Source organism: Dicentrarchus labrax, unplaced genomic scaffold, assembly GCF_905237075.1.
Source record: "Dicentrarchus labrax unplaced genomic scaffold, dlabrax2021, whole genome shotgun sequence".
NCBI classification, from domain to species: domain Eukaryota; kingdom Metazoa; phylum Chordata; class Actinopteri; family Moronidae; genus Dicentrarchus; species Dicentrarchus labrax.
In genome coordinates, this window is record NW_026136703.1 from 9842383 (window position 1) to 9863802 (window position 21420).

The 21420-nt window shown below is 44.1% G+C and overlaps 1 protein-coding gene across 6 annotated transcripts in view; it reads left to right on the plus strand.

Annotated features, from left to right (window-relative positions):
• The first annotated feature begins 583 nt into the window (after window positions 1-583).
• The window catches only part of LOC127358496 (AT-rich interactive domain-containing protein 1B), a 174110-nt gene continuing 153273 nt past the window's right edge, over window positions 584-21420 (plus strand). For 3 of the 6 annotated variants that reach the window (XM_051391639.1, XM_051391649.1, XM_051391652.1), the window contains exon 1: window positions 585-2766. In XM_051391639.1, the coding sequence (XP_051247599.1) occupies window positions 1516-2766 (1251 nt within the window). In that variant the 5' untranslated portion in view covers window positions 585-1515. Of the gene's footprint in view, window positions 2767-21420 lie in introns of all 6 variants that reach the window. The other 3 variants (XM_051391655.1, XM_051391660.1, XM_051391654.1) reach the window with 2 other exon arrangements.

The following is a 21420-nucleotide window of genomic DNA, read 5'->3' on the forward strand; positions in this document are numbered from 1 at the left end:
ACCCAAATCCTTCTCTTCCCAACCCCCCCACCCCCTCTTTCATCCACAGCTCCCTCTGTTGATCAAATGCATCTGATCTCATCAAAGCGGACCCTCTGCTCATTCAAGTCCCAACAGACACCCCGGCTTCTTTACTAAGCACTATTTTACATTCATGTTTGAATACCACTGATGGGATAGCATATCTTGTAGACTTTGGTTTTGTGTGGTCCTACACTGCAGCCTGGGGTTGGTTTCCCCCCCTTTTTTTAATTTCATTATCATTTCATACAGATTTGTCTCTGACAAAGTAAATCAAATGAAGAAAATGAAAGAATGTAGCCTTTTATTCAAATAAGACCCTAATGAAGAGTTCCTTTAATATTCATATTACATTCCTATGGAGATTTACAGTGAGTTTATAGTGACCTAAACTTACTGAATGGTATTTTTAATCTGCTATCACACCGAATAGTTCTGTAGAATATTATATAGCTTATAGTTTGTGATATTTCCATGGTTTTCCTCTTATTACAGGATTGCTATGGTTCTTCGTTGAAGGGGAACATTACTCCTTTTCAAGCTAAAAGGGAAGTGATTGGAGTGCGTAGGAGATGAACTCTGCGGTACAGATACTACAACATTATAGCTGCTATAAAGTGTGATTACGTTCTTATTCCGATGGCAACATTATTGCGCGCAGCTTGTGGTTGCGTGTCCGACTCCTGTCAGAGCTGCAGAGAACTGGCTTGAGCCGAGGGACAGGGAGAGTGGGAAGAGGGAAAATCAGATCTGGATAACTGCGTAGAAACTCGCTCGGGCAAACTTAACATCTGTTGGTGTGTTTATTTGAAGGATCCGCGTGGAGCGGATGAGCAATGTCTGCGCGTAATTTGGAAATGCTTGATCTGCCAAGCTTATTGTTTGTTTAAAAATAATATGCACTTTAAACTCAAGGGAGGCAGTCGATCCTTGACCGTCTGAGGTGCAATTATGAAAAGAAATCTTGATATTATAATGACAGTAAGATAAGTGTATGTCATGTCAAAGTATTGCTTTATCAGTGTATCGTTTTTTATTCTCAAATCAACCTGCAAAGCATCGTGAAACACAGAAACATCAGAATACAGCGTGCGTAATGGCTCGCTACTCCAGTCCGGATTTTCCATGTGAGGCGCGCCGGAGCCCTGGAGGTGGATAAGCTGGTAGAGCCCGCTCTCTCTCATGCCATGCTGGGCCACAAGGGCTCCGGGAGACGCTGCAACATATTACCGAGAACCGGGATGGAGGAGAGGCGGAGGGGGGAAGAAAAAAAAGTTTCGTTTAAACCTGGCAGAGAAACTTTCAACATGATGCCTCACTGACGCACCATTTCACCACCACCACAGCAACACCAGCGCTACAACAGAGCTTGCTTTTCCACTGAATATATTTTTCACCTCCCAGCTTGTGTTTTTCTTCCCCTCTTGTATTATTTTCTGTGTGCAAGGCTGGTCGGGGCTTGCTGTTACTGCGCGCTGAGATGTTGGAGTGACCATGGCTGCGCAAGTTGCATCGGCTCCGACCAGAACTAATAACAAAAATAAGAAATTATCCAGCGGTTTGGGTCCGGAGCTCAATTCGGGGAAATCCGGAGGAGGAGGAGGAGGAGGAGGAGGGACCGTACAGCGGACTGGACCGATGCTGGGTGCCGGAGATGGGACTCTGAATAATGTAGACCATCACCGCCGAAACGAGCTCAACATGGTTCATTCAACTTCCACGACTCACAACGTTCCGGACGGCCACGACAAAGATGGGAATAACCTCACGTCCGCCCCGGCTTCGACTAATTCAACGACTTCCTCGATGGAAACGGGTTTGATCGCGAACCACAAGCTGAAATGTGTGGGGAGCGGAGATCCCCCTCAGTCTCAACCGCCGCCGCAGCAGCAGCCGCCGCAATTCGGCCAATTTGCGCCACATCAGCAGCGACAGATTCAAAGTAACAACACCGCCAATAACAACGGCCAGGGGCCCCGCGGGGACAGAGGTATGGATCACCAACACCACGGCGGCAAAGAGAACCTGTTGGGGGGCCAGGGGGAGCCACAGCAGCAGCACATGCCAGGAAAAGGTGAGGGGGACCTCACCTGTAAGCCCGTGGAGAGGATGATGGGTACCAGGTATGAACACTCTAACTTGGGGCCAACTAGTAACAACTCTGAGTTTAATAACAACTATTACACTCCGAGGCCCTGTTATGAGCAACATGGCGGACAGCAGCAACAAAGCAGTGGGATGGGGATAACGCACTCATCGGCGCATAACAGCATGGAGAACTCCCACGAAGCAGGGTACCACAACAGCCAGTACAATCAGTACCCGGCGTACCGGGCGGGTTACGGTGGTGGGGCCTACGGGATAATGGGCCCCTCTGGATGTCGGCAACCTGGGAACATGATGATGAGCAGCAACTCCTCAGCGAGCCATGGCAAGTCCCCCCTGGGAGCTGCTTCGGGTGGTTTTCAGAGGTTCCCAGGGCAAACTCCGCAGCAGCATCCCTCAGGGGCCACCCCGACCCTCAACCAACTGCTGACGTCCCCAAGCCCTATGATGCGGGGTTATGGCGGTGCTTATCAAGACTACAGCGGCTCCACGGCACAGCAGCAAGCCGGCATGGGCCTAGGGAAAGACGTGGGGCCCCAGTATGGAGCCAGCTCGGCCCACGGCTGGGGAGGGCAGCAGAGAAACCACCCTCATTCAATGAGTCCAGGCAACGGGGGGCAGGGCCTGGGCAGGACGCAGGTAAGTTTTTGGAAACTTCTCAGTCAGCCGCTCCGGTGTGCACCAGTGAACTTGGCACAACGCTGGTGTGTCACTCATAATTACTGGAGATTTTGTGTTTTGGGTGTGTAGGGGTGTGTGTGTGTGTTGACTACAAATACAGTCCATGTATATCGGACAAAGGCCATTATGTGTCGATGAGAGTGTTGAAGTTTGTAAGTAAATTATACGACAATTACATGGTTCATATTTTTGATCAAGAGGATTTTATGCAGAAGGAAAGCCATTAGCCTACTTGTGCACAATTCTGACTTGTGTAAACGTGTTAAATATTAGAACTACCGGAGCTTTAACATGACAGAGAATGGGGATGAAACCCACATGTATTTCTTATACACAGCTTTATTGATGAGGCTATTTTAATGAGCCTGTAATAATAATAAACAAATGAGAGGCTGTGTTTGTACCCTCTAATCTCAATAGCTGATATTCCAGGTGTGTGCTCTCCGCATTATTTCCTTTTTAGTTTTATCCCGCAGATTAAAGAAAAACATTAATGTCGGGCACATTCACCTCTCTGCCGACGTGGTGTCAGACACGTTGCGAAACGCCCTGTTTAGAGGACGTGTTGTGTTCGAGGCGCTCGTCGAACAAAGTAAAATACTCCTTTAGAAAATGTACTTAAATGACTATTGGAAACGCTAACGTTCTGTTATATTTATCACCTCTTCAAGCGTAACTGATTTGACTAAATCAAACGGACACCGCGGCCGTGCAAACACCGTCGGTCCCTCTCCGTGCGCTCCATATCGAGCCGGAGCGCTTCTGCGCGCCTCGTTTATTCCCGTGCAGCTCTTTTCAGAATTTGAATAGTGGAGGTAAACTGGCTAAAAGCTCTCCGTACTTCCGACTCACGCTTGACACCCAGTCTGCCATCTCATTGGCTCCTTGTGGCCCCGCTGGGCAGACTGGACAAAAAAAGAAGATGATTCTTGCAGGGATCCGTGGCTGTGGCGCTGTAGTGATGCTGCATTCACATCTTATGGGAATACTCCAGACTTGGAGGCCGTCCAACGCAATAATTGAAGTTTTATGAAGGTTTAGGCTGCTCCTGATAATTATTCCCATAATTTTTCCACACTGAGCAGACACTGCAATGTCTGCCCCAAATGACAAAGAAAATAGATCGTGTGTTTTCAAGTAGTGAGTCATAATCTTAAATTACTTGTTATATTTTGAGGGTTGTCCAGTGTTGTTTGTTGTATTTGATTTGAATGTTTAATCTTTAGCAGACCAAAACATTTATCTCACATGTGTAAGGCTAATGCACAAACTAAAAGACTCTTTCACAACCACAGTTTTACACAGCAACCCTTGCAAGCTGACTTTTGTTGGCCGCTGCTGCAGCTGGGGGTTGAATGCCTTGCTGGAGGGCACCTCAGTGGTAACAGCTGAGAGATGGAAGAAAGTGTTTCTAATTGTTCAAGTATTCCTCCTTCTGTTTTTGGGCGGACTGCACTCAAGGATCTCTGGGGTGTCCCTGGAGTACCTGTGCTGAAAATACTGACATGTCAACAGCATGCAAACCTATAGCCAGGGGAGGGAGTAGCTTCCAGTTCAGAACTCTGCCCCAAAACAACACAGTGTTTCTTCAAAAGAGCCATTATTCTAGTTGTTTTTGATGCACTAAATTATTCGCACTGCTGGATGGCACATCTGGATGACTGGAGGGCAAGGTGGTTGAGCATAGCTTATACTGTCTGCCTCTTGCTAAACAAAAGCAGTTCATTAGCCTACATTGTTTCAATCAAAGGCAATTTGCGTTGGATTCTGAAGGAAATTAAGTGGATGTTTTAGCGTGGGAGGGTTTGCTGTGGTATTGTATCAAATGATCAAATTGTATCAAATTATGCACTGATAAGATGGTCACTAGAAACCCGCAGTAATGTGCAGATTAGGTGTTAAATATATATATCTCAGAGACAAATAAAACTAGCATGTCAGTCGCAGCATACAGTGAGATGAGCCATATTCTTTACAATTTATATTAAATCTTTCAGTGCAGATAATTCCAAAAAACAACCCCCTAAACAAATCTTACATTTAAATTATATACTGCAAATGGTTTTTTTTCTTCAGTTTTCCACTTTAGGAGTAAGTGCATGTGCTACTGTGTTTTTTCTCGACTCTATCAACATTTCAGCAGCAGTATATTCACGCTACAAAAGCCCTATGTTTAATTCATATTTGTAGCGGCAGCACTGCTCTCCTGTGCACTGACAGGCTGTGTGAGAAAGGCGAACAGTGTAGTGCATAATGCTGCCTCCAAATTGGCCCCGTGATATGACTGCGCTTCACTTCAGAGTGCGTTTGGTCGGAGCACGCCTCTGTCACCTGTTGGCACAGTTTCCCCTCTTTCAAATTCAATTTCCCTCCCCACTGCCTCTCTTCAGGAGCAGGTTGTGAGCGAAACGAGTGCACCTCATTTACACCGCTGCCCCCCTCCCCCCCTTCACACTCACTTGTCTGGCCGCTCACCAAAATGAAGACAGAGCCCCACCACTGTGTGCGTTTGTGTTGTGTATGTGCACACACACATCAGGGAAATGAGTCGATATGTTATTCAGAAGTGTGTGTTGAACCTGCTCTCACATCAAAATGACATTGTCCTACTTTTTCAAATTACTGGGGTTTATGTGATTGAGGAAAAACAGAAAAACATTCAGTGTTCAGTTTGTGACCTTCTGGCTGAAAGTATTTCTGCATGTTTTTTGTACACGTCAGCTGCCTTTAATCCGGGCCTTTTCCTTGTTCATCTACATTGTGCACCTATAGAAATAATACATAATACAACGGCATATGTGCAATCCTAATAACTTATGTGGGTTTATATTATGAATGAAACAGCATTTTCTGTCTCAGCCTATACGTGCAACAAGGATCTGTCTGTTATCCACTAATCAGAACACACACAACACACACAGAGAACAATAAAAGTAATTAGTAGATAATAATGAGGGCCTAGCAAGTCTGAAATAGTGTTGTTGCTTAGATAATTACAGCAGCAACTCATTTAAAATTTGACCTAATAAAACAAAAATGGATATCTACAGTTTCCACTAATTTATCACCATTATGCTCACTGTTTTGCTTCTGTTTCTTTTTTTTAGAAATGAAATCAAAGCTCAGTAGTTCTACATATCAAAGACTAGACCCAATCCCATCCTTGGTAATGTGCTTACCTTGAAATGATTCCTGCTCGCAGTGCTCTCCAGTGCATACTGTTTACATTTCTCTCTTATGAATTATTAGTGTGATACGAACAAAGACTTTATAATAGGAGCAATGCATCAATGTCACATTGTATTATGCGGCTATCTCAGGGAGCCTTGTGCATAGTGATGGGCCTGACTGTGGCTGCTGGAATTTAATTTATGGTACATGTTCTGCATCGGACGGACAGCCCATGAGGTCTGGTCAGGAAATGGTGTGTGTGTTTAAGTGCTTCTTTTTATTCTACGGTGTGTTTAGATTTTCTGTTTGTGTGTGTCCTTGAGTGTGTGTCTCTTCTCTGTGTGTGTGTGCAGGTAGGAGAAGGCTAAAGCCCCTTCGTCAGCACTAAGCAGTCCAACCTCAACCCCACCCCTCTCACAATGTCTCACAATGTCTCTCTCTCCCTCTCTCTTTCGTTCTCTGCCCCCTCCCGTCAGTCGTTTGTTTACGTTGTTTTGTTTACATCTCTGTCTTGGCCAGCCAGCACAGTGCTGATTAGCAACACTAGAGTGAAATTTTAATTTGCTCTGTTGCGTCCGATAAGGGCCCCGCACAGCGTTTTTCATCTTCCTAGGATGAAACACAGAGACTGCTTAGGTAATTGGCAGGCCGGGGTTATCCCTGGTCTGCATGCGGTTTCCACAAAACGGCAATTAATTCTGATTTTAAAAAAATAATATGAATTTAAAAAAAAACTGCTGTCCAGTTGTATCACCTGACATAAATTCACATATTAGCTATATCCCATAAAATAATTGTAGTTTTTTTGTCTGGCCCCACAACCTCCCCAGGAGTCAAAGGTTGATATGTAAACGCCCTGAAGAAAGGATTTAATTACTGTGAGCGGGCGTTGATTTGGTGTCAGCTGTTTCTCAGTCCTGTCTTATCCCAACTGCCTGTGTCAGGAGGGAGCTGAAAAATCAAAACGAAAGCAATTTTGGGGAAGAAAGCTAATTGTGCATATGGGAGAATTTGACTTTTCCGTGTGGACGATGTAGTCAGTCTTTTTTTATTCGACCTGTTAGTCATTTCAGTTTCATGTATCAACCTTATTTAGCCTGTGTCGGCAGTGGTGGATTCTACTCATGATGACCGTATATGGAAACTATAGCTGTCCTCCTGGCATTCTAGGATTTGTACGACTTATCACAGGTCTGGTATGGGGTTACATACAGTTATAGATGGGCTATAGATACATCACCTAACACATATCGACACTACTTGCTCTGTGTGTCTTAAATTAAGGTCCATTAGGCTGGACCTTAAAGCGATGACTCCATCAAAAGCAATAAAACAAACTTGTCACAGCAAACAAATTTCAAATTACTGTTGGCTCTCTTTCTGTCAGATGATTTTGTACTGAATACTGAAACAAAGAAAAGCTCTTTTCAGTATTATAATGATCATGTAACAACTTCTGCATGGGTACAATATGACATTTTGTGAGTTCAGGCAGCAAATATGTTGCATTAATCATTATTTATCCAACAAATACATTGTTATTGATATTTATGACAGTTACCCCCTCCCCTAAAAAATAAAATCAAACATAAGCAGGTACAATTTTAGAAGTTTCAGGTCTTTTTTGTGATAATTTATTGTTTTTTAATTTGTCTTTTCTATTTCGATAGGTCATGATTTTCATGAATCTGCTAGCAGTGAGACTTAGTTGCTGTCATTTCTGTGTAAACAGAGTATAGGAAGGCCAGAGATGTAGAAATATAGGCGATATTTGAAGTGAGTCACATTGAGGGCTGCTGACTTCTGAGGAATGGGCCTGGCCGAGTTCACAGAGACAGAGAAAGAGACCAAGTGAGAATCAGTATCTGAACTCTGGCAAATGTCAGCATAGTTAAAATCCTCTCCCTCTGGATCCCCCCCCAGCCTTGTGCAGCATGCGAGGAAAAAGAAGTATTTACGAGATGTTAGCCTCTCACACACACAAATATATTTGGTTTCCTCCCTTCAGTAGTGTGTATGTGTGTGTATGTGTGGCTGGCAAGGCGCCAGGTCTCATGGCAGTGGGTGCTGTGGTGGCACCCCAAACCCCCCCACCGTCACCACCCTGACCTTCACATATGCTAATTAGCCACGTGGAGCAGCTGAATGGAAGAACCCCCCACCCTCCTCCTGCCCATCTATCCCGGAGGAGGGGTGTTTTCTTTCTTTCTTTCTTTCTTTCTTTCTTTCTTTCTTTCTTTCAGTTAAATAATAGTTATATAATAGTTATATACCTACTAAATAGATGGTACTCTTTACAGTTTGCTTTCACTTTCGCAGCCATATCTTTTTTTTCTGTCTGTGTTTTTTTTCTAAATATGGTCTTGCCTCTTTCATCTGCCTCATGTCCCTGGCTCTCAGTAGCAAGCTAGGTCTCCCAAGGGACTAGCAGTCAGACAGGTATTTAGACAGCCAGCATATCCTATCGAATATTTATACACTATACTGAGCAGATCTGTGGGCCACTACTGAAACACTGTCCTGCTTATAGCAGCCACTGCCCCCGCTGCGCTTCTCTCCTCTCTGGACAATAGAAGTGGAAATGGGAAACAGGGTCTGCCCCCCTTTAAATGAGCACTTCTGTGATTGCAGCAATTAATGTAATTAATTCAACAGTCAGCATGACATTTCGAAGATCCAACCAAACTCTGCATCTCCTAACTCTTTGTATAATAGAGCTAATAGTCTGATAGCTCAGCTGAACAAAACGAAAAGAGAGGAGTATAATTGACAAATTATTCTGGGGATTGTTTTTATTTATACTGTAAGAATGTGCACATAATTTTTCATAAAGAATATATATTCTATATATTATCAGAATTTATTTTACCTTAAGCTTTAGTTTTTTTCTAGCGGACTAAATAATCAGCTTATCACAAACATTTGAAATAAAATATGGAAGTGGTAGAGAACCAATTAATAACCGATTCCAAGAACCTTTCTATGTTGTGTGCATAGAATTAAATGCTTATTCAAAAAAGAAACAGGAGTGTGAATGTGTGTGAATCTGTTGAAAGTAATAATACGTGACTCAGGTGGACATATTATGCTTTTGTATCTTTTTTAATAAACAGTTTTTTTACAGTGTTGCTTGGGAACATTTGCCAACTGAGTCAACCTGCTGCATAATCTAGCATAAAAATGTAAATCCATGTTCACGTAGAAGCCAGTGTGTAATCCATATACTGCGTGTGTGAATTCATGTATGAACTTACAACTGCCACCATGCTCTCTTCCTCCTACCAGCCGGTGAGAAAATCATCATCACCATCATCATCACCATCATCATCATCCATCACTTTACACATCAAAGCCCCTCCACTCGTCTCTGTTTCCAGACTGTAGACTGTACACTCCAGTCACACGTCTTGCTGTTTGGTTTGAGTTGATCCTAATCAGTGCTGGCACAGTGGGACCATTTGCTCAGCTAAAAAAAAGAAAAAGAAAAAAAGAATACAACCAAACAGCACCAGCAAGGCGCTGTCTGTCGTCTGTGAAGCACAGAGAGACAAAAATAGAAAAACGATGGGACACGGACGACGCACCGAGTTTCTGTTGATGAGTTTTGTCTTTTACTTTGGGGTTGTTTCTTTTTCTGTCCAAGTTCCACTTTTTTTATTACACACACACACACACACACACACTCTCTCTCTCTCTCTCTCTCTCTCTCTCTCTCTCTCTCTCTCTCTCTCTCTCTCATCCATACACTAATGTGTGTCCATCTCTCTGTCTTTTGTGTGGACGGGTCAACCATGTATTTCTCCTGCCAGAACATGTTTCCAATTCATCTTTTCCTTTCCTACCAAACCTAAGATAGTCCATTACAGGTTACTGTGTGTGTGTGTGTGTGTGTGTGAGAGAGAGCATGGATATATTGGTGATTTATAGACACTGGTCACAACAGGACACTTGTGGTCACTCCTGGCTGAACGCTACCTAATTTAGATCAATTTTATCTCAGCAATTTAGGGAGCAGCTTTACACCACATCCTCTTCCAAAGACATATGCACAGTGGACAGACACATACACACAGGCATATGTGACACTGCTCACTGGAGATACTGTATGTGGGAGACGATGTTATGTTAGAATTTTGGTTGTTATGTATTGTAGTAGGTATGGAATACAGATATTTAGTCTTGGTATTTCTCTCATTCTGTTGCATTACGCACCTCTATGATATGGCCAGACTTGTGTTCTACATTCCAGCCCCTCCTTTGACACAAACCGGATGAACTGGATTAGATATCGACAACACAAGTGAACTTTATTTTGAAGTTTAAATGTCTTATTTCTTTAAGATGTTAATTTCTCCAAAGGATATCAATACGATTTGCAAGAGCAGATGTTTACTGTGCTCAGTTAATCTCCCTGTGCAACTGGGCCTGTGTGTGCGTGTGTTTCTAAGTACATGCACACGTGTGCGTCTCCCTACTCAATGAACATCCATAGTTACTGTTGGCTAAACATGCAAAGGTTACTGTAATGTCAGACACATGCCAGAGGGGAGTGTGGAATACCACATTAACATAATCCATAGACGACTGTCCCATTTACAAACATTGCTGTGCCGGGCTGATCGCCACAGCGCTGCAGGAGCACATGACTGCACGCTTCCGCTACTCTGCATGAATGGAGGAACTACAGCACAATAGCACTTCTCTGACAGAACAACGTATCCAAGGAAAATGGCTGGTTGTCAGATTTTGGCATGACTTGCGAGGACAAATTATGATGCTTGAACCGCTTTCTTTACCTTAGGCAAAGAATTGCTCACACAGTTACAAAAAAAAAAGATATTGTTATCCTGTCTGACCTGCTGGCCCCTGGGTGCATGTGTCAACAGTTTGTTGTGTACTGTGAAAATGTCTAATAATTCAGTGGGTAGACACTTGATTTGGCAACAGTTTATTGGAGTCAGATTAATAAAGACTGTGTGGAGTTTTTATTTTCATGATGAGAAAATTGTGTTTAAATTTTGCCTTAAAACTCCAGATTCACTCCAGTGTTAGTCTGGGAATTTGAAAATGTGCTTTCCTGGGTCTTTAATGATCAAACCATACACAGTTTTGCAGGATACTTTGTTATTTTCTGCAGTAAGTTGCCTTCTTTCAGGACTCACCACAGAAATGAATAAAAAGCAACCATTGGACTAATATTTAAAGCATTCAGTGTTAATTAGATGTTTTATGCCGGCTAACATGTTGCCCTCTCACCCGCTGGGGCTGGAGTCTGTGCTGACAGTCAGAGTGATTGTTTTGATAATTGTGTGTGCATAAGCCGGAGAAGAGGCTCTTCTTACTGCATTTTGCAAATACGGTTCTATATTTACAGCTCGTTTTGACTGCGAAAGCCTGTGCTTTCAGCGTTGTTTTGAGGGATCCATTGTTTTCACTCGCATAACGGGTATTTTAATTAGTCTGTCTTTGGAAATTCCCTATGTGTGTTGTGGTTTGCGTTGGACACTGCAGACAGCTCCCCAGACATTTCTCAACTTTTTTTTTTTTACACGTTGGCTATATTCCAAAAAGCATAGTCATGTGTGGAAACTTCTGCAAACTCACATTTTCTCCTCTGTATTTTAAAAACATAAACAACGTCTCCATCTCTCTCGACTCTTTTCTCTGTTCTTTTTTTCCCAGTTGTTTCCAAGTCTCTGTCTTTCTGTCTTTTGGATGCTAGTTGTGGGTGACCTTGGCTGGTGACTAGAGTGCCTACTCATTAAGTAGTAAAGATGAATGGTTCCATTATAGCAGGGGGAAAAAACGAGCGGGGCCAATTAGTGGTAATTAACAGCAGTGAGGGCGAGGCGCTCTGGAGGGCACCCTGACCTGGACTCTGGAGGGGGCAGAGGGGAGCAGGGGGCGTGTGTGTGGATGAGATTTAGGTATATGTGTGCAGAAAAGTGTGCATTTTGTACATGAACCTATGTGTGAGTTAGAGGAGGTGATTATAGGCGTGTGTATTGATGTAATGCAAAGGTGTGTGTGGGAGGGAAGCAGTTTAGTTATGTGATCGGTTTATGTGAGAATGTGTGGGTCTGTGTGTATATGTGTAATCAATGTCATGGAAATGTGCTCCTGTATGCCCCACTCCACTGTTACAACAATCACAAACTCTAGTTTGTTCTAAATAGACCCTTAATTCACAGAGTTAGATGTGAAAATATCTTAGCTGTCCTTGCTGTTTTTTCCCTCTGCCATTGCTGGCCTCTTTTTGCTCCTGGGTTAGCTCACATAGTGTGTAACTGGATTCAGGAGGAGCTATTGGCAGAAATAGGAATGTTTTCATTCATATATAATCACCAGAAAATCGTTTGTGAGGGAGGGTGAAGCGAGTGAGTTGCAATCTGCAGCTAAACCACTAGGTGCCACTAAATCCTGCACACTGGCCCTTTTAAATTTGCAAAATAAAATGCTAATGCCCAAAAAAGGGCCAAAAACAACACGCAATCGCAGATAGACTAAGTGATAGCCGATTGATTCATCCAATCGCCCAACCCTAGTGGGAATGAGGTTACAAACGGGGTATGTGGGTGTTTACGGGATGTTTAACATATATGTGTGTGTTACATGTACATTATAAGGCAAAGCTGTAAGTGTGTAGTCCTTGTACACATTCCTGCGAGCTGACAGATGGGAAAATCACAGGGGGATTCAGCACGTTTGAGAATTTAGAGGTGAAGGAGGTCAACAGCCGGCAACACCTCTCTTTGACTTTTGACCCCTGATGTGATGTCACTCCCCCTCCTGCAGCCCTTTGGTGCGGCCAGGGAGCTCGTTAGGCAAAGGTCTGAGAATAAAAGCCGCTGAAATGCCAAACCAATATACCATCAGCGCTAATGAACATTTTGTGATGATTTTTGTTCTTAATTGGGGGATTTTTTTGTGCTGATTAGCAGTATTTTAGCATCTCAGCATCAAGGAGAAATTCAAGGTTGTTTGACGAGAGACTCTTACTCTCCCTGTCTCTCTTTCTCTTTCTCAGCCGCTGCACTTGATTTATTCACCCCGCCTACCTCCGGTTTTTTATCAGTTCTTGGGTGAAATTGTCACAGCCGTGTAATCCTTTGGGTGCCACTAGCTTGGAGAGTCACACGTGAGCACGCTTGGAGAGATGGGTTGTGTGTTTGTAATGGTATTGGCGGTGGGGTGTCTAAACAGTAGGTAGCACCAGGTCTTGTGTCCAACATGGAAATCCTGGCAAGTCAATAAAGCAATGTTCAATATACCAGGGCAGGGAACAAGGCTGTGTTGTCACTTTAACAGACATGCTAGAATTGGCAGTTAGTGAGAGAGAGCATTGTAGAGGCTGGAGATTTTTTAAGGTATTTTGTAAAGTGCTGGCAAAGTGCTTCTTTCAGGGCCCCTGAAATTGCAATGCCTGGTAAATGGATGGTTTGAGGAGTATACAATGTATTAGAAGTCAATTGTGCATGGGAGGGCCTATTTTCCATATCGCTAGTCGAACAAGTGTGTCACTGTGTGTGTGTGTGTGTGTGTGTGTGTGTGTGTGTGTGTAGCTGTTGCATCTCTGCCTCCACACACACACTCATATTCAGACTGTACGTGCCCCCACTCCATCTATTCCCCTGTTGCTTCATCGTCTCTTGGCTCAGTTATGTGCAGGTCTGTCTGTATGGTGGGGGGGTTACACTGTCGGGGCTACGACGTACATCAGAAACCATTACCCATAATGGCCTCTTTCCCCACACCCCGCATATCCATTCCCTTTCCCTCTTTTGACATTTATTTTATGACTGCTTACATATCAAATATTTAAATAAACAGAAACGGGGGCTTCGGTTGAGGTTTGCCCGGGGGTGACGGGGGTGGTTGTGGCGGAGGGAGAAAGGGGATGGATGATGACATTCATTTCCGAAACAAGGGAAGGAGAAAAAAAACAGGGTTGGGTGGAGGGGGTGGTAGTGGTGAACGGTGGGGGGAAAACCAGCAGCGGTGGAGAGGAAGGGGGAGAAAAAAATGCTTCGCTTAGCTCCAATCAAAGCGGGCGGAGGAGGACGGCGTGCCTTTTCGCTTACGCCTGGCAGCGGCGGTGACAGACGGTTGTGTATGAGCATGTGTGCATGGGTGCGAGTGTTTATGTGCATGTGCACATTGTCGCGGGGCTCATCCGTCAGCATTTCCTGGGGACGCGAGAGGACGTGGGAGAAGGCCCTTGTGGCTCGTAAAAAGCAGCCCACCGTACTGAAGCAAATATCAATTGCGCGCCAACCGCCAAGGAGATCAGAGCACGACGCAAAGTAACAAAGGGAAAAAAAACAACAACAAGAAAAGAAACAAAGTGTAATGCAGCAATGAGAGGAGGTATAAAAAGAAAGGACAGAGGGAGGGAATGAAGGTGAGGAGGAGAAAGATTTATCTCTTCTTTTTTCTCAGGAGAGGAAGATGGAGAGAAGGCGGGCGAGGAGTGTGAAGGGGAGAGGTAGAGAATGGAGGGGATAAAGCAAGAAAGGTGTACACATGTGTGTGTGTGTGTGTGTGTGTGTGTGTGTGTGTGTAGAGAGACAGAGTGGTCCTGGGGTGCAGGCGGCCAGTCTTGCGCTGGCTGGCGTCGGTGGGAGGCCCATTACTGTCAGGCTAATCTTAAAATAATTAATTGCGAAGTCGACGCTTTTTAAAGAGTATTGTAATTGAATCCTAAATTAGGCTTGGGAAAGGGGACGTGTCCTGCTTTGCTGCAAGTCTGTTCCCATTCTCCAGTCATACACACACACCCACTCACACACACCCCCCCCACACACACACACATCAGTGGGTCGTGCGCGCAGGCGGGCAGAAGGAGAAAAAAAAAGACAACAGGCGAAGGAAATGCTAATGAAATGCATATTTGGGGAGAAAGGGGCCATCTATAATTTAGCTGTGCTCTTTGAATGTGAATGATGTGTGTGCAAGCGCTGTGATTTATTTTTGTTGTGCAGAGGGATAATTCTGTCAGAGTAGGCTTTTATTCTTGTAAACAAATGTGGGGAAAAGAGCAGAATAAAAGTGGAGTAATAAAGTAAACAGAATGGTATGAATACATTTAGCTACTGGCATGAATAATTTGTATAGGGGATGGAGGGGTTTGATGAAAGAGAGATGACAGATATGAGAGCTGTGATATTGCCTGATGAAATTTTGGGTTGCCTCCGACTCACTGTTTTCTGGCACTTGTTTTCATTTTTGTGTGATTTGTTTCTCATGGATTAGTTCTGTGTATCTCTTCCTTTCCCACACCCGCACAAGTAGGTAGAGCTTAGCCTTCGCAGACACATGCACACACCCAACATGCACCTTATAACCCCTCAAGTCCTCCAAGGCCCTTTTTGTACAAGCCTCCGCACTGAGTCTGTGCTTAAAAAACGAGCAGCTCAATGTGCTTTCACTTACACACACTGCTGCCCACATGGCTCCTCTTGGATGACCCCTGCAGAACTATAGGCTATAGAACTTTCTGGATCAAAGCTTTGAGAAAAGGGTCTGCCCTCCATAAACGTCGGCCCTGCTCCATAACTCTGGCAGGAGCCAGGGAAGAAAGATGGCACAGGGTGCGAGGTCAAGGAGACAGTTCTGCAAGGCAATAATGGAAACTAAGCAGTCAACAGATGCTTAGTAGAGAAACATCATAGTTATGTTATACATTGAGATTTTTTAAAAAGAAATTTGCTTCATTTTACAATATGTGTGTATAAAACTATTATAATGGCTTCTGATATTTGAAGTATTTGATTTGCTCAGTGTTGACACAGAGATTACTGGATTAAGTAAATATAGGGGTTGCAGTCAAATTACTTTAATATTTTCTGTTACGCTGCACCGTGTCTCAGTCTTTCCTCCACAAACCCACAAGAACCAGTCTAACCACTCCCGTCAACATGTTGGCCCTTGCTGCCGTTCACCCCAGTGCACTGGGCTGCGCGATTCAGGTTCAGCTTTGTTGTCATCTGTATTAAAATCCTTGTCAGAATTGAAATACAATGAAATTCTTCAGCTCTGGCACAAGAATCTGGCTGCATCTGTATGACAAATCAAACGATCCTCATGCTGTTTTCCAAATGTTTGAAACCTATTCAACTCCTATTTGGCCCAGATCTGACAGCTATAAACTTGGCTCAGAACATCCCATTTTCTCCTGGCTGACTGGGATGAATAACAGCAGAGAGGACAATATTGTGGTCTAGCTGAGCACGGCTGACTCTTCTGTCTCTGTGATCCCTCTATCAATAAGGAACACAGGCCTGTCAGAAGGCCTGCCAACTGTCTGGCTGTCCACGCAGCCTGCTCTCTACGCAACATCTGGACACAGATGGTACGCACTGATCACACACACACACACACACACACACACACTCACACACACACACACAATACTTAAACACGTGTTTTACTGATACTGGCAGACATTCAGAGACATGCTGTGCATTTACAGTTAGTTAATATACGTGTGTGTGTGTGTGCGTGTGCACATTCATACATCCACACATACATAGTTAACTCACATATTGTTTTCAAAAGCAATTTTATTTGCACCCATAGTGTGTAAATCATATCTGTATACAGTGGTCCACATGAAAATTGCCATGTAGGTGAAAAGATACAATAAATACTCTCACACACAGGCCCCTGCACACCTTGTTTCACAGAATTGGACACATTGTGAAAAGTGCGTGTTGCAGCCAAAGGATCTGTTGCCTCTCCTGAGAAATATGTACATCCCTTTAATATGTCTGGCCTTTAATAAAAACCTGAACATAAAAGGTCTGTCAAGGTTTGGTGTGTAAAACAAGTCATGATCAGGGTCCTCATTCTGGCCATAGGCTGGCTTGCTCTGATTTAGATACAATATGTGGTTTTACTGTTACTAAATGCTGAATTTAATAACAGGGATATTTAGCTATTGTTTAATTTTAATCTAATGAAAATGAAAAAAAGAGTTAAAAAGGGTTGGATATTATACAGAAGATGTACATAGTCACAGTCATGATCATGTCCAAATCTAATTACAGTCCATTTAATTGCAAATATCGCTCAGTTTTCTCAGTCATGTGCTGTTCATATGGTCTGGCACCACCAGTCCACTGTAAACATAGCTGCCCTGGAGCTTAGCGATAATGGAAGTGAAAGGTGGAGTTAAGTGTGAGTCAGAGGTGTGTATCTACAGTCAGGCCATGCATCAGGGCTCCCACAGGCCTGGAGCCTCTCATTGATCGACCCAGCTCCCCCACCTCATGTTCCCAACCAGCTTCGGTGATTGATTCCCACTCAGGGCCCTGGAGATGGGAGGCCTGGCCCGGGCTCACAGAGCCTGGGGCCTCCCAGAGGGTGACCTGGAGGGGCTGCGGGGGGAGGGAAGCCAATTTCCAGGGCCCCTCACCCAGGTCGAGGAGCCCATTTCTGGGGAAGACTTCACAGAGGGGCGGAAGAGTGGAGGCTCACATTCATTACAGAAGAAAATTAAGGCCACGTCTGCTGCTGTGACCACTATATTGAGGTGTGGGGAGAAAAAAAGAGGTGGGGTAGTGGTGGAGTGTGTGTATGAGTGTATGCATACAAGAGGTGAAGAGGTTAAGAGATATTGTGAGTGTGGGTTTGGGGGTAGAGAACACTACCTTAACAATATATTATACTATCTATCATAGCCATAAACACACACACACACCACACACACACACACACACACACACACACACACACACTTCTATTACCACTGAAAGCTGCAATACATTTTCTGACTCCTCTTACAATACTCAAGCCTCTAACCTGCTGTGTTCCCATCCACAGTGAACATCAGCGCTGCCACGCGTGAACAAGCCCCTCTCCATGTCACTTTACGATGGTAAAGTGACATAAAGTAAAGTAGAGGGGGGGAAATATTATATGAAAATCAATTTTTTTCTAATTAACTTTGTAAATTTCCCGCTGAGCTATCAGACGTGGGGGCCTTGTGTGTCGTGCCGAGTCCTATAATGAAATCAATTTGGTTCAAATTGTTTCAGGTGACTTTTAATGAGTATCTAATATCCGCCTGAGGAAGGAAGGTCAGGATATCTGTTTGTTATTTGTGTTTTTGTTTTTTGTTTTTTTAAGTGATGGATCACCCGCAGGAGAAATATGGATGGTTCCACCCTGGAGGACTGGGCAGTGCTCCAAAACAAACAGCCTGAATGTAAATCCTAATTTTTAGAAGGGAGCCTCTTTAACTGCGCCACGGGTGTGACCTAGTTTGATAACTTGCTTTTTATAGATACAGTATATTTACTATTTATTAATTCCTTGATGAAACACATAAAAAAAAAATTAAAAAAAATGTAATACTACACCTGTGTTTCAGGAGCGGCAAACAGAATCAAGAAGGAAAGGTGGAAAAGAGCTTAATAACAGGGAGGGGACCTTATTGTAGTCCTGCTTTAAATGGAGCTTTCGCATTCATAATTTACTCTGCTCCCTCTCTTTCAATGGCCAGCCTCCCAGCCTGAGGAGCTCGTTAAGCTTTGCCTTACAGGGAAGACTAATGGATGGCAGAGAAAGCCCCCTCAGGACCCTTTAGCATCGTTTCTGTTGGTCTGCTCGCTTAGTATTCACTTATGTATTTTCACCCTACTCTGAGCACAATATCATGAATAACCATTGCTAATTCATAAACACACTTGGCGATACGGGACCTCGTTCATAATTATCCAAGCTGTAGAAATGCAGTTCCTCTCCAATACCATTCCATTAGCAAAGGTGGTGATTTCCTTGAATAAGGAGGGAATCTAGCCTGCATATTTAATACTAGCATTTCGGCTCGGCTCCGGGAGACGAAGGAAGCAAAAGGGCAGCATATTTACTCAAATAGCCTGTTCTCTCTCTTTGGGGCAGATGGAGTTATTGTTATTTTCCTCCCTCCTGCCCCTTTTTTCTCTCTTTCATTTGGTTGTGTAACAGCATCTCTCCATGGGGTTCTGCGGGCTGGGGAAGTTAGAGACGAGCACATTCCTCTCATTCCACCATGGCCCTTAGATGAAATGGGGTTTTTTCAGCGGCCCTCCGCTGTCCCAGGGTCGTGGCAGGCAGGAAGCACACAGGACTGAGGCAAGAAAAGACCGGGAATGCAGGCTCTCACATCGGTAACAGATTCCATGAAAATAGACGAGCAGCTCTGCAAGAGGTGCCTTCACTATTTCCTGAAAGCATTTAATTTGCTTTGGTTTCAAAGCAATAGTTGTAGCACCACATGGTCTTACCTAGAGGCTTTTCAATGGATTTTCCACCCAGTGAGAAACTTTTTCAAGGGGAAATACTGCTGGTTTGTAGCAAAGTTTGTCAGATGATTTAAAAACACATGCTCAGCACATGAAAAAACTGTGAAGGTGTTAGAGGAGAATGTGGAATTTTGATCTCTTACCAGACTTGAAAAACACTACAAAATGTCCCCTGGAAAAAGCTTTTTGCTGTAACTGGAACCCGTGCGTGTTTATCTAGTCCACTCCTTGTTATACAGTGGAAATCTGAATGAATTCAGTCTTGGAATACTGCATCCTGGCAGGAGATTTGACTGGCAAATTTGTGGCCTGTGTTCTCCAACACGTGTTTCCTCTACTGTTTGCAGACGATTGCATTTTATTTGTTTTCATTCTCTAATGGTGTGTCGCAGGCATGTCAGCCGCATCTCGTTTTGTCATTGAGGTTTTCTCTTTTTTTTTTTTCTTGTCCCTGCCGCTTTCTTAGCTCTCAGTCTTGGCGAAGGAAAAGGGCTCTGGTGACCTTGCAACCCCAATCTCACTTGAGACAGATGAAGCAGCCTCTCTCTTTCTCCTCCTCCCTCCACTCTCCCGTCTTCTCTTCCATCCCCCTCCTCCCCTCTCTTAATGACGTCTTTGTGCTGGCCGTGACGAACCGAACGCTCGGCAACTTTTCTTCATGCACAGGGGAGGTTTGTGTGTGTGTGCGAGTGCGTGTTTGTGTGTGGTGTAAATATTGGTGTCAAACTCAGAGGTCACACCGATCACCAGCTCCGAAGACAACGCAGGAGATAGAGCAATTATGAGCATTGCGCCAAACACAAAAGCACGCTGGTTGGCCGCATAACAACAACCTCTTATCTGGCTTCTCTCTGTCTCCCTTTCTTTCTCGCAGCATTATCACCAAACATACTCTGTATATGTATACGAACCCCCCCTTCTCCTCTATGGCTGTCACTCCCTGCACCTCTCCCTCCTCAGATAATTTCATGCTTCTCTTTGCTAGCCAGCCTTCATGCCTAGCTGCCTGTGCCATCCAGGCATATTGGGCTGAGGAAAGGCAATTTGGCTCTACCCAGCTCCCCGCGGACCAGTGCTACTCTTCACACTGTCATTCGTTATGAGACTTTTTACTAACAAGGCGTGCGTGCTGAGATGCAGGATGAGATTGTGTTTCAAGACATAATTCACTGAATTTGGTCCTCTTAGCGATGCAGCTCTCACATGGGAATTCACCATGCACACAGCTCAGCTACTTCACTACACACTTACACAATAACTTCTGTTTTTTTAGGATGGGGTAAATTGATAGGAAAGATCTGTCAAGGCTAAGTGTTGTGCTTTGTTGTCAGCATTTAGCATTTGGTTAAGTTGCTTGAATCCTGGCAGTGAAATGAAGTGATGAGCCGATACTAAAGAGTGATCTATTCCTCATGGAGGCCGGGCAGGGAGGAGTTAACAGCGCGCTGCTCCTCTTCTCTCCGCTTGATGACATCAGTATTGTCTCTGCATCCATGAAATTAATTTTTCTAATCTTAGTCAGCAGGAGCGGGGGAATTTGCACACATTAATATGGAACTCGATCTGTACTCGCCCACTGCTGCAGTCTCTCTTCTCCTCTTTCTCTCTCCCCCTCTCCTCCTCGCCCATCTTTTCTCTTTCCACCCTCTCTATTTTTTTTTTTTTTTGTTCTGTTTGAAACAGTAGGCCCAAATGTACTGGGTTTCATGCCTGAAATGCGGAGCTTTGTTCTGGAGGCCGAGGCATCGGCGGGCCCCGCAGTGTAATAGGAATTGGAGAGTGCTCTGCTGCATGGTATAAATAAATAACATAAAAGACAAGGCTGATTGTCCCAGCAGACCAACTGGCTCTGGCTGCAGCATGTTGATTCTCCAGAGACAGACGCAGCACAGAGGATAAAGGGGATCCGTTGACAATAATTATCCTTATTTGTTTCTCCTGTACAAATACACACAGGCTAAAATGGTTTCATTACGCAGGTATAAAAGCCGGCATTATGTGCAGTAGTCCTTCCAAGAAAAAGAGAAGCTAATCAATACCAAAAAGGCCTCTTGGGCTAATTTTCATACACAATCAGGTTTGATGTGTCTTTCCAGGGTGATATTTAGAACCATTTTCACATATTAACTTGCACCATGTGAGTACCAAATATGTC